Consider the following 12,544-nt stretch of genomic DNA (forward strand, 5'->3'; position numbering starts at 1 on the left):
CAAAGCCGTTGTCGAAGAACTGGTAATTAACTGCCCCTGTACAAGTATGGATGCAGTATGTCAATTGTTATGTTATCTAGCTCTGTGTAACGTGAACGACGGATCGATCACTATGCACTCGATTCGATTCCGAGTAATCGATGTGAAAGCATGACTCGCCATGGAACATTTTCGAATTTTCGGCACCGAATAATTAGATTTTTGGAGCGTTTTCAAGCATTTCTTCATAGTCTGTTTCTATATCGGACCCACTCGGAGCTTCAATTCAACACAGTCGACTTCGATATGTTCAGTTTCAGTCATGTTCACTCGTTTCTCAAGGTTACAATAACGTACTTTTTGTGGGCGTGGCAATGTGTTCGGTTGAACGTCGGGAACGGATTTAAGCGCGCAACGTTAGCGACGTTCGTTTCAGATGCAGTGGCTCCTTGCGCTAATTTTCTTCACAACACAATGCTCAGCAAGTGATTTGATTCGACGTGCGATATTTGACTGCCAACGGATCGATAGCGCATTTTGCTGCACGTCTAGGGTGCGCAGCCTTTGCGCGGAGCAATGCAAGGATGTGAAGTGCGGCACGCCCAGTGAGTTTTATTATAAGTAACTTTTTCATCGTTAAATTGGAAACTGGTTATGTGTAGTTGTTGAGGGAAGCGAAAAATCTTCACTATAGACTTCTGTGTTAAGGCTCCAGCCAGACCTATAGTAGGATCAAAACGACATGAAGCACGTGCGTAATTGCGTACGCGGCTTCTCTCGCGACGCTTCGGTGGAGCGTAGCGGCTAGGAGCGTGGTGAAACACTTGCTGGCACCATCCATCACTGCAGTTTGCGACGGTCCGAACGCGGTCCTACTGCTGTCTCCACCGTTTCGAGCGCGTACGCAAATGCACCGCATTTACACTCCTGATTCATGTCGTTTTGACCCGACTATATCTATTCCTGTCTAATATCTAAGTTAGGGCACTACGAGTAACACGCACGGAACTACAGGTGCCTGAGTCGCAGCGTAAAATAACGCAGCTCTTAAAATTTGTTAAGAGTCCCTCCTTCTTATTTATTTACCTAACCAAGATGACAGAGTTTTGGAAACGAATTTAGGATCTACGACGACAAGTTTGTTTTTTCTGAAGAAAGACAAATCATTTGAGGAATGTCCTAACAAACGCTAGAGAACCAATAAGGTGTCTACTATTTTTTTTTCTGGACTTCACATCAGCTCCATATGCGGCATCGCCGAGTGAGGCTATTAAGCAAGCTGGTTGGGTGGACCCTAGAATGAGTTACGGCGTCTAGTCGTTGGCAAGATATAATTCGGCCCTTTAAATCCGTAAGTAATCAGGTTTTGCGTTACGAAAGAAGATCTCTGCTGGCCTAAGTTGGAGAGTTTGAAAATCTCTGGGAAAGAACCGCTTTTCAGAGTATGAACCACCTCTCGAAGGCGTCGTTTGATTTTGTTTCAAACGAATTTGAAAGGGAAAGTGTAAAAAAATTCCCGATGAAATTACAGTCTTTTAGAATGTTCTAGAACTTCAACAGTGTTTGATATATTGATATATTGATTATCTAGGTAGAAATCAGTATGAAACGAGGAGGGACGCCTTACTGAAGGCTTCCGTTCAAACAACAATGGGTTATAGGCAGCATACCACGAATCTGACGCGATGAGGGAATTCGCGGGAAGAGACAGAAATGAAGTTGTAAACTGCGGAATGAGGAGTGGTTCCGCTCATCTCTCCCTAATTGTTGAAAAGAAACGGCGTGAAAGGCTCCATTTTCACAACGATTACAGTTGCGAAGCGCAGGCCTTGTGCACGCACCGCATCCAGGTGTGGGTGGTGGAAAATCAGTGGTGCCTTCTCACCAGCCTACTCTAATGAAACCAAAGAATAGGCTACCAAGCGACCGGAACGTGTACGTGAACTAACGTTCTAACGTATATTGTAAGAGCAAAAGCGATTCCCACGCCGTTTTCTCATACGAATATTAAGGAGAGATGAGCGGAGTCACCCCTGATCCCGCAATCTACAACCCGATCTCCAGCTTTTCCCTCACCATGTCAGATACGTGGTATGGTGCCTTCAAGAGCCATACGACGAAAAAAAGAAACAGTTTTCACAGCATAATTTCCCGTGCTTCTCATGTTTTCGGCGTTTTGCTGGTGCTACTACGGATGTAAATTGTTCTATACGATAGAAGGACGCCTGTAATTGCTTTCTACTATCGGAACGAGTGAAATGAAGTGAAGCCGGTTGCCGTAAACGAAAAGCGCGATTCGCTGATAAAAAGGGATCGATCTCGTGCGTCGCCAATGAAATGTTGGCTTTTTTCTTGCAGCGCAATCACATTATGACGTTTCGCCTCATTCAGGCGGTTCTGTGACCAGAAAGATCGTAATATGAGGTTAAAGCATGTGGATTTCTTTGAAGTCCCCGCATTCTCACCGGTGATTCCCGGAACTTACGGGAATTGCACGTTTCGTTTGAAATGAAGTGAAACAAAGAAGCTGTTGTTGCTCTCTGGGAAAGATTATTTAATGATGGAAGAGCCTTTCTCCCAAGATAACAACATATGGCGGGACCAAAATACAAATACAACTCTCGACGCTCGTACTTGGTTAACTCATAAGAAATGCGCTTATAACAAATGAAATTTGGAAGAGTTTCATCGAAACACTTTGAACAAAATAAGAGGGTATTATTACCAATAAAAACGATTATGTTTTAGGTGCAAAGTGTCCAATGTAGCGTCTTTGCAACCCTTTTTAGAATGGAAAATATCTTTTTGTTCACCTTAGCATCCGAAAAATAACGAAGTTTAGAGCACCGCATTATTTGCTCGATGACCTAATATTTACAAGGAAGACCGTAGAGCATACAACTCACTTGTTGCTTTTATTTATTCATTCGAACTCATTATTTTGTAATTTTTTTTCTCTATGACGTGCTATCTCTGCTCCTTTTTCCGTCGCAACTGGATGTGCGTCGCGGTTGTTTGCGTACGGCTGCCCGCAGAGTTCAGAGCCGCTCGGGCGGAGCGGTTCGGCGGCTCTGTATAAAAATTGTTTGGTTGGTGCATTAAATGGCTTTTTGACCTGGTTCTTCAAAAGAATTTGTTTTCATTGTTTCAATTGAGAGAGTATCAACGTTCCGCTAACCATCGTTCTTGCGTTTCATGTGTGTGTGTCTTTTTTTTTTGCTTGTGATTTTATTTAACCTTAACTAGCCAGTTTCAGTTTCAGAAAACGATCAACATGACGGCGATGCTCGACTTGGAATTAGCCGTAAACATAATTCTGCAAGAGGTTTGCAAATCTAACAATGTGTTTTTTGTTCGTCTTATTTCACTAAGGATTAGTTTTATTGCTGTGCACAGTTTCTGTTTGAATACAGATATGGCAACAGATCCGAACATCGAGCTTTTCACTCCTCCACCTCAATTCTCGAAGTTCGACTCCAGACAATCTGAATCACACGATGGTCAAGCGAAGATCTCTCGAACCAGTACGGATGCACCAGATGTTTCGTCACTTCCACCGCCACCGCCGCCTCCCCCACCACCACCGCCGCCTCCACTTCCTCCGCCACAGTTTTCCTCTACTCATGCGCCTATCACTCAGGCGCCACCAGGCGGCTTCCCGACATTAATTCCGTATGAGCCGAGCATCGATAGTACGGCATTCATAGTGAGAAAGCTAGAGGAGGTTACACCAGGACCACTTCTCCATTCTACCATTGTTAAGGTGGATATGCACCTCTGATTACCACTTTTCTTAAGTAACTCACCATTCGAAAGTTATGACACTATTCATTGGGGTGTGAAAAAGCAGTATAGAAAGTACTGTCGGGTAAAAATGACATAAAGTTTAGTAGCATCGCGTAAGCGTTGCGGTCGAAGCGGAGCCAACGGCCGGGATCGATATGCAATCATCGCGAAAAGCAGCGATAAGTGATGCTAGCAAGGCTCCGTCAGCGATCCCAACCGCGAAGCTCCACCGCATCGCTTCGAGCGCAGTCGCCTACGCAACTGTGGTGAGCTCCATGTCGTTTTGACCCGACTATTGGCATCCTTTTGATTGGTATAGTGCTCATGAAAACCTCTCACTTCACAACAACTCCGTGCCGGGCTAAGTGTTTGTCTTCCAGTCGATCCATCATCGGTCTCGGACAACTCCTGATCCACGGATCATAAAGCCACCTGAATCACTAGTGGTGATTGGAGAATATGATGAGGAAGAGCCGTTGGATAATCAGAGCACGAGTGCGTCAGAATCAACTGAAGAATCCGGTGAGCAACCGAAGACTACAACTCAATAAAATAATTCATTTGAATCGTTTTTAATTGATTTATGGGCACGTGTGGTGGTGCTGTCCGTTCATGAGCCTTTGGCATCGTTATTTGAAGTTCAGATAATTAAACAGTTAAGTGACTGTGATGGTTGCCTAGCTTGCTCAATAGTATTTGCCTACTTAGTTACTTACGAAAAGCTTACGACTTCGCTTTTTCTGTGATGCAGTGGAATTAATCTGTGGCTTTGAGACCGGTTAATACAAACTAACCAATGCCATAATTCTCCGCAGAAAACAATCAATTACATCGCTCTGAAAAGTACCGTACTTACAATTTCTATCTCGATCGTAAACTACGTATAACACTGGACACTCATGTTGTGTACGAGATCGCCCTCAGTCAGCAGCAAACCGCGCCCCTTTCTGATGCGAGTCACACTTGTCTGTGAGAACATAGCCATGCAGTCTGTAATCTTACTAGAAAAATAAAAAGAATAAAATATTCGGTGTTGATTAGTCTCTCTTGAGCATCTCAATGCGTTTAACTCCAGACAATCCAGTTTCCTTATCCTCCCAGACAAGTCTGGCACCTGCTGATTGGCTACGGATTTGAGATTGGTCTCGAAGAAGTTGTTTCCAAAGAAAAGCAGAGAAAGGGCGTCGAACCATGTGGTGAATCGACTGTGGTGGACGTAGTAATTATTGTAGAGATAAATTAATCGGGTAAGAAAAAAACTGAACAGGAGTTCCCGACATGAATCTAAGTATCTATAGAGATCTTCAGAAAAACTGTAATGCAAAGGATGAAGTGCACGGCGCTGATCAATTTCTATCATCGGATTGCGCCTACATGCGCGTTTTCAGTTGAGAGTTGTTCGAGGTCTACGAACCCGTGTGCAGCCCTACAATGACTTGCGGGGCAGCCGATGTGTCATGGCAGTATTTTTATCCTCCCAAATAGGTCTGATACCTGACCCAAGAGGACCTATTATCGGTCCCAGAAGTCCGAGGAGCTTGGTAGATAATTGGGCCGTTCCGAGCCGCCGGCTGTGCAAACCACAGGTTAACCTACTACCGTCCGCGCTGCACGCGTCCCTTTTCCAGAAAATAAAAAGAAATTTTGAAACGCCCCTTCAACAGTAGCGCTCGCTTCTCCATTTCTACACTGTACTTGTTTGCAGAGATGGATAAGAGATGTGTCTCGTGTGATCCTACAGAAGGCGGAGTTTCCTGCAGATGGAAATAAAACTTCTTTCCAGTTAGCGTGCGGAAAACCGTCCTACAAAAAGAAACGCGAAGGAAATAGAAAATGTAACTCTAGAAGAATTGCTCCAGTGGGTTGTAGAAACCAGAAGTAGTATTTGACCGAAAACCTGTGTCCATCAAGAAAGAAAGAATTATATTAATTCTATGACCATCGATTTATTGAAATGTTTTTGAAAGGATTGCAGGCCAGATGGGTCGCTAGATGGAAAATTGCGGTAGGAGAGAGAGTTTGTTGAATAATTTCTATAAGGGAAATAAAAGGGGTAAAATGCATATAAACAAATAAATACAGAGAAATAGGTAAGCGGATTGTTGAAGACCCGAAGTGTTAGTGGTTTCTGCATCACCTATCCAAGTGGGAAACACGCATGGGAGTAGCTTGGACACGTTGTTATACCAGAGGAATCGGGCGCCGGATAAATGGATCACGCAGTGGAAATACATGCTCCCTCATTGTAGCATTGGGAATGTTCGCACTAAAAAACGCACAGGCGCCGATTTTGTGTCAGCAAATCGACCGAGTAGTATTGGATTTGGGTTTTGGGAAGAATTCGTGATGGTTTCATATCCATTTTTTTATCCTCTCGAAGACAAATATATTCGATACGGCTCTATAGTTCGACGAAAAGCAAAAACATTTCTTCTCTTGCAGTTCGTGTTATATTGGTTGAGGATAATATTTTCAGGGCTTCGACAAGCTCGAACATTACCTGTTCGTCCGAATGGGGTAATGATGCCAAACTCGTTCATATCGCAAGAAGCATCAGTTGATCCGAAGCCAACTCGTGGCGAGTCAAGTGGGTGGAGACAAAAGTAAGCCCTTCGGATGTTGCGACAATTATTCCACGGGGCCATTTATGCCCGAGAATCCTGGAAAGTTAATGCAAACGTGAGGGGGCTGATTTAGGCATTATTTTATCCTTAAATGTAGGAAACCAGTCGTAGAAAAAGAACTTGTTTTTCTTGGGATTGTGGGAGTACAGTGTGTTCGTACTCAATTAAAGAGGAACAAGAGGAAAAATTACTAAGATGTGAGAAGAAGAGGAAATGTAACGAAAAGTTCTTTGCGTCACGATCACAGACTTCCGCTACCAAATATTTTGTTGCAAATCATGTTGTCGAAAGCAGTCTGTCTTGAATTCTATTGTTTTCAATTCTATTGTCGTAAATGTATCGTTTTTAAACAACTCCCCAATGTGGTTCTAAAATTAGTGCTTTCGTGAAAACTTGCCATTTTCTCTTCAAGAAATTCCTGGAATTTTGAGAAATACCCCTCAAGCGCAGAGTAATTGATCTCAGATGGGATCAAACAGCTGGCTATCGATGTGCTAGATGGATGTGATATCCACTACACCACAAAGTCCCAGTCAAAACCTTAGATAGACCTTTCATAATAAATATGGGGAAGATGAAAAAGCTATCAAGTAGATGATTTCTCATATTTTCCGGTTTCGCCGCGGGGGACATTTAAATAATTTTTGAAGTTTTGTGTGGAATTTGATAGGAGATCCCTTCATTCTTTGTTTCTCAAGTTGGAGGTATTTTGTTTATTATAAATGTGAAGTGAGAGCCTATTCTATTGGAAATAGTGTTGTTATTCTTGCTATATTTCAAATTTTTCATCATTCGATCGGTTCACCTGACAAATGTAAGAATATGGCACGTTACAGACGATTTTGTTTGCTCACGTCGAATCCACGACGATGCAAAAAACTAATCGATTCGTACATGAAACGTACAACACCTGCTAGGCGAACATTTCAAACGACCAACATCCTGATGGAACCGTTACGTGAACGATCCTATCGCCAACGATCGGCGAGGTTGGTTCGCATGGATACGCATGCGAACAGCGTCGACTAATCTTTTAACTCTCATGCACTGAATAGTCAATGTTTTGTTACTCGGCTGTATTTGGCATTCTTTGCTGAACATCGCATCGCATTGCCTTCACGACATCGCTTCAGCACTCCAATTAGGAAAGCAATCTGTAATGTAATGGTAATTTCCACTCACCTTATTCTTATTGTACATCATTGGCGGTTAGCAGCGCAAATCAGGAAGCTATTTGATAGTATAAATCGGCGAATTTACGTAGATTCATTGGCCATCGCATGCATAGTCGTCGCCAAGTCAATTGTCCTGTGGCCACCACGACAGCGTCCTTGCGACCCGGTTGAGATAGTCGATATGTTCATTTTATGCGTCGCTTTCAATCGGGCAGTTATAAATAGGTTGATTTGCACTTACGTAAAACATAATTGTCGCTTTTCGTAATGAGCTATCAGTCAGTTAAGCGTCATCTCATTGACGACTGATCCTGGTTTTGTGACCCCTACCTTGACCTTACCTCCACAACTGTTTACCGCCTCATAGTGGCGTGGAGGTGACTCTGGGCGTCGAACTGCGATGCACAGCGGAGGTTCGTCCTTCGGCAGGGTCTCTCAAGCTGAGGAGGAGTTCGACACATCCGACATCCCGACTTCTCGGAATCGGAAACCTAGCTAAGAGTAAACCAGTGCTAAGATTCACCACTGTCCTGGAAAAATGTCGCATATAGTGTATCGGTGATCCATATAGGTCGGGCGACGACCTGTGGTGAAAACTAAGCTCGCAGTGGCAGGGCTGCTTAGTTTGGGGAAAAGTCTTTTTGCCACTCCAGCATATTCACTGCCTCAGTACCCTGCACATTGGGCCCTGCCGTCTCAGACGTCGGACGGTATGGCGACCGGTGAGAGGCGATCAAATCTCAGGTTGCTCAAGACGTCTTTGATTCTGGACCAAGGCGACACACGCACGACTTGTCATGAAGGTCTCAGACTGTGTACTTACAACGCGAGAGCAGTGTCCACAGACGCTGACCTGCATGCCTTTTCGGAGCTGTAGAGCGTATCAAATTTCACGTGATTGCTCTGCAGGAGAGCAGGAGGAGCGATGTACGGCAGATGAATGGCGGTACATTCGTCATTCGTGGAGAGGAGGTTCCGTCACGAAATGTAGGCGGTGTTGGTTTTGTTGTGCACCCATCACCCCGTGAATACCGCCTGCTCCTTGTTCTAGCCTCCGTCGACCATGAGAAAGCCTTCGACAGCATAGAAACGAATGCAATACTCCCAAGTTCGACCTTCTTTGAATGTTGGCATCGTAGAGTTTGATTGTGTACTACTTTTTGAACAGAACTAAGATTGTTATTGATCTTTATTCTGGCTAACGTTTCGGCGTCGTCGCCTTCTTCAGAGCCTGGAAAAATCAAAGCCTTGATAGCCACAAAATTGTGATGTTAGCGAACCACCAGTTGTTAGAGTTGCGCCGCTAGTAGTAACTAGTAACGATGCCCCCGCCTCTGACTTCATGGGTCAAAGCCCGCAAAGGTCTTGATATGGCGCCAGCTCGTAGGTCACAGCGATGCATTCTTCTTTACGATTCATGATTGGACTTTTGGCCGTGATATAAAACGCTTCCAATGTTTTTCCCGCCAGAACGTCTGATTCATGCGCTGAGATCGTGACAGCTATCTTGAAAGGGGTGTTGTCATGACACTGTCTGCGATGAGCACCTAAAGAGGATGATGGTTTTGGTTTTACGAGTCCGTCTAGGTGCTCGGGTACATAGCGGCCTTCCTGTTTCGCCAATTTACTCAGCCCCACATAACTGACAGGTGATTAGATAGATAACCCCCGATACCACGCAATCACCCTGCCTCCCAATCGGACAAACGATGCAGTTAGGTGTCTCACAAAGTTTTTCATAGGCACGATTGCGGACTAGCTATTGCTTCAGGTTTGCAGGTGGTATGTCCAGTACTCTTACTGAGTCTTGCAGACCCGCCTGTCGTATGCTGTGATAGCTCCGGTTTGAATGAGAAATCTTTCCTGAGTACCCATTGGACTGAGCAATGTGGTTAGCCATGTTTACGGAGGCAATGCGCTCTTGAGCCTCAGATGAAACCGTTGCAGCTGTCTTAAACATTAAACATATTTAGAATGCAATACTGTCAGCGCTGGTCGATCAAGCTGTGAACGCGTCGTATCTGAGGACATTAGCCAACTGCTACGATCGATGCACCACTAAGATACAGCTTCTCCACCGCCCTCTCACGATACCCATTTGAAAAGGGGGTACGTCAGAGCGATACTATATCGCCGAAGCTGTTCACTGCTGCATTGCGAAGGATAATGAAATCACTTTCTTGGGAAGAAAGGGGCATACGTGTTGATGGAAGATTTCTCTCGAACCTTCGTTTTGCCGACGACATCGTTCTCTTACCAAGAAGTACCAATGAAGTAGAAACGATGCTCAAGGAACTGAACAAAGCAGGGAAGAGGATAGGACTGCGAATAAACAGAAAGAAGACACAATTCATGAAGAACGCTTACTGCGAGGACGGAGAAATACAACTTGAAGGCTCTCAAATCGTGGAAACTTCGTCATACATTTACCTCTGACGTTCTACGAACATGGGAAACGACTTAAAGGAAGAACTGAATAGAAGAATGAGAGCAGCATGGGCAGCATTCGCGCCCGTCAGGGAAGCTACGGAACAACTGACGGACCAAGATCTTCGTGCCCATCTGTTCGACTCGACAGTTCTTCCAGCGCTCTGTTACGTGACAGCGGAGACGTGGGCAGACACCGCTGCCACGTCTGGGAATCTACTTACTACCCACAGAGATGTCTTCTAAAGTGTAACCAGCGCACGCAACACCTACCCGGTTTTCGCAGCTCCGACTTAAGAGGAATGTCCCGTCTTCGCGACCCAGCGGAATTTATATCGAAAGCAAAGCATGGATGGGCCGGTCACATTATGAGAAGAATCAACGACAGATGGACTAAAAAAACGCTAGAGTGGATCCCGAGAGATGCTAAACGCCCTCGAGAGAGACCGCCAACGAGATGGGGTGATGTGTTCGCTACATGGATGGACCAGCTGAGAGTTCAGCTGGATACGGCCCAAGGACCTCGTCAAAGTCACTCACGAAATTTGAGAACATCTTGGATGGCAATGGCGAGGGAACGAAACGAGTGGAAGAGTTGCTAGGGCCCGCACGTACAGTGAAGACGGCCATCTAAGTATCTAAGTACCTTGACCTTAGGCTCAAGTCCCGCAATCCATCAACAGTTAGTTACAGTGCCGCTGTTGCTCGTAATACCACAAACTAGAAAAACAAACAATGTTTTTTGTGTTGAGTAGTATTCAGTAGTAATATTTTGATAATAATTACTAATATATAAATTTATATACTATGAATTTCTGCACCAAATGACACCTCACCCTTAGGCGTTTTCCGTTGTTTCACATTTTACGCTTTAGCACTTTCAACCACAGCGGGTTTATCAACTGGTTTTTCATCTCTTCCTATCGATTCATTTAAGACCGTCACAAGGCTGGTCTGTGAAGATAATTCCCGTTCAAAAGATAAAAGCTTGGCCCGAAGGAGTGGATAAGCTACCGAAATTTGCTGTCGATGGAAGTGCTGTGAGACGTGAGGAAAATTCACGTAAAGGTACTCCATTCATTTGCTTCCACTCGTTTTTTTCCTCGCAGAACAAAAAAAAAAGGAAAAAAAGGACGAAATTTTCTTAGGTGAAAATTCCTTGCTAGAAAAAGGCTTGATTTTTGGTTGATTTGTTGATTTATGTTCGAAGGTTGAAATTAGAAGAAAAGGAATAGTCAAAAATTTATAATAGCGCCTTCGACATATCCAAAACTAATGTGTGCAACTGCAGACGGCTCATCGTTGATCCGAACATTCTCCGTGGGACCTTCCAAGGTAAACATGTTAGTGCCTAACAATGTCGATTTTCTGGAACCAAAAGTTATAGAGGTGAGAGTTTTTTTCAATTTTTGTTTTTCGTTGATTTTTAAGGCCCTTCCTTTCTCTCTCTATTCCTTATTTTACAGTTTGTTGCTACAATGCGAACAACTCAATCACCTTTCCGAGTTTCCAATAATCGGCAGTTACCTAACAGGATTTCTATCAATCGTAAGTTACCAAGGAGATCACACATTTATTACCCTACAATAAAGAGGATTTTCTGGAGCACTTCCAGCCGCGCGACGGACAAATTCTGGATCCGCTCTAACGCCTTCGATTTCACCTGAACCGTCCTTTTCGTTTGTACAGCGTCCATCACCTGTATCAGAGTTCAGCAAACCACAACCACCTCCGCCATCTCCGCCACCTCCTCAGTGTGGAGTGGCTCCAGAATTTAAACCTTGTGTTAGGGCGGAGCAGGCCAGCGCTGGTCGGTTTCCCTTCTATTCATCAATGGAGTACATTGAAGGTAAAACTGTTTTGTGCTTTCAGCTCTTCTACAGTGTTGCCAGAAGAAGAATTTATCTCCAGGATGCCTGTCTTTATGTAGATATGACATCACGCAGGCAGAGGTATGCGACTCAGGAATTTACGCGGTGGTTGTTTACGTCGCAAATTCCCAAAGTTTTAAGTTGGCTGCAGAGAATTGGGAAACGCTACTTGACCCATTGTGTACGCTTCAACCACACTAAGCAGCCAGAAAACTCCGGAAATTATTTTGTTCAGGTTCGTTCGGCGATGGACCGTGGTTTGTGCGGTATTTTCAGTGTTGCCCCGTATCTGGAATGCGCTTCTCAAGGCAAGGACAACACGGAGTGTTGTCGACATAAAGGAATTGTAGCGAGGACGTGAGTGCATTTTTTGCTTCGGTTTGTTTTTCTCCTCGGAGCCCAGTATGTTTCCTGCCGGAACTCATACGAAATTCAATTCAGAGGCCCTCAATGCGAGCAATTTTGCCGACCCTCGAAAGGACTAAGCGCGCTCGGATTGCAACATATTGTATGTGCGAATGCGATTGGAGATATGCTCCAGTGTCATCATGCTGGGATCAGACTTCGGTAGATCCGCAGCACTATGTTGTCCATCTATAAATTCCTGTACAAAGCATAGATCTCCGATATTTCATATGTCGTCTATTATGTGGAAGAATGATAGGATACCTCCTTCATTATT

General features: G+C 44.4%; 1 protein-coding gene across 2 annotated transcripts; it reads left to right on the forward strand.

Moving 5' to 3' along the window:
* Window positions 1-415: 415 nt before the first annotated feature.
* On the forward strand, window positions 416-12,433 carry RB195_002333 (uncharacterized protein; the record flags this gene model as incomplete). 2 transcript variants are annotated; one of them, XM_064199549.1, is made up of 12 exons in its annotated part: window positions 416-584; window positions 3,236-3,304; window positions 3,393-3,742; window positions 4,146-4,287; window positions 6,242-6,368; window positions 10,929-11,059; window positions 11,283-11,380; window positions 11,458-11,539; window positions 11,607-11,801; window positions 11,864-11,943; window positions 12,098-12,219; window positions 12,304-12,433. In XM_064199549.1, the coding sequence occupies 12 exons, from the start codon at window positions 416-418 to the stop codon at window positions 12,431-12,433; spliced, it is 1,695 nt and encodes a 564-aa protein (XP_064055430.1). The 2 variants fall into 2 exon arrangements, with proteins under 2 accessions (XP_064055430.1, XP_064055431.1); XM_064199550.1 differs by having other exon boundaries at window positions 3,242-3,304.
* Window positions 12,434-12,544: the final 111 nt, after the last annotated feature.

The sequence above is a fragment of the Necator americanus genome, chromosome IV, assembly GCF_031761385.1.
Source record: "Necator americanus strain Aroian chromosome IV, whole genome shotgun sequence".
Taxonomy (NCBI): Eukaryota; Metazoa; Nematoda; class Chromadorea; order Rhabditida; family Ancylostomatidae; genus Necator; species Necator americanus.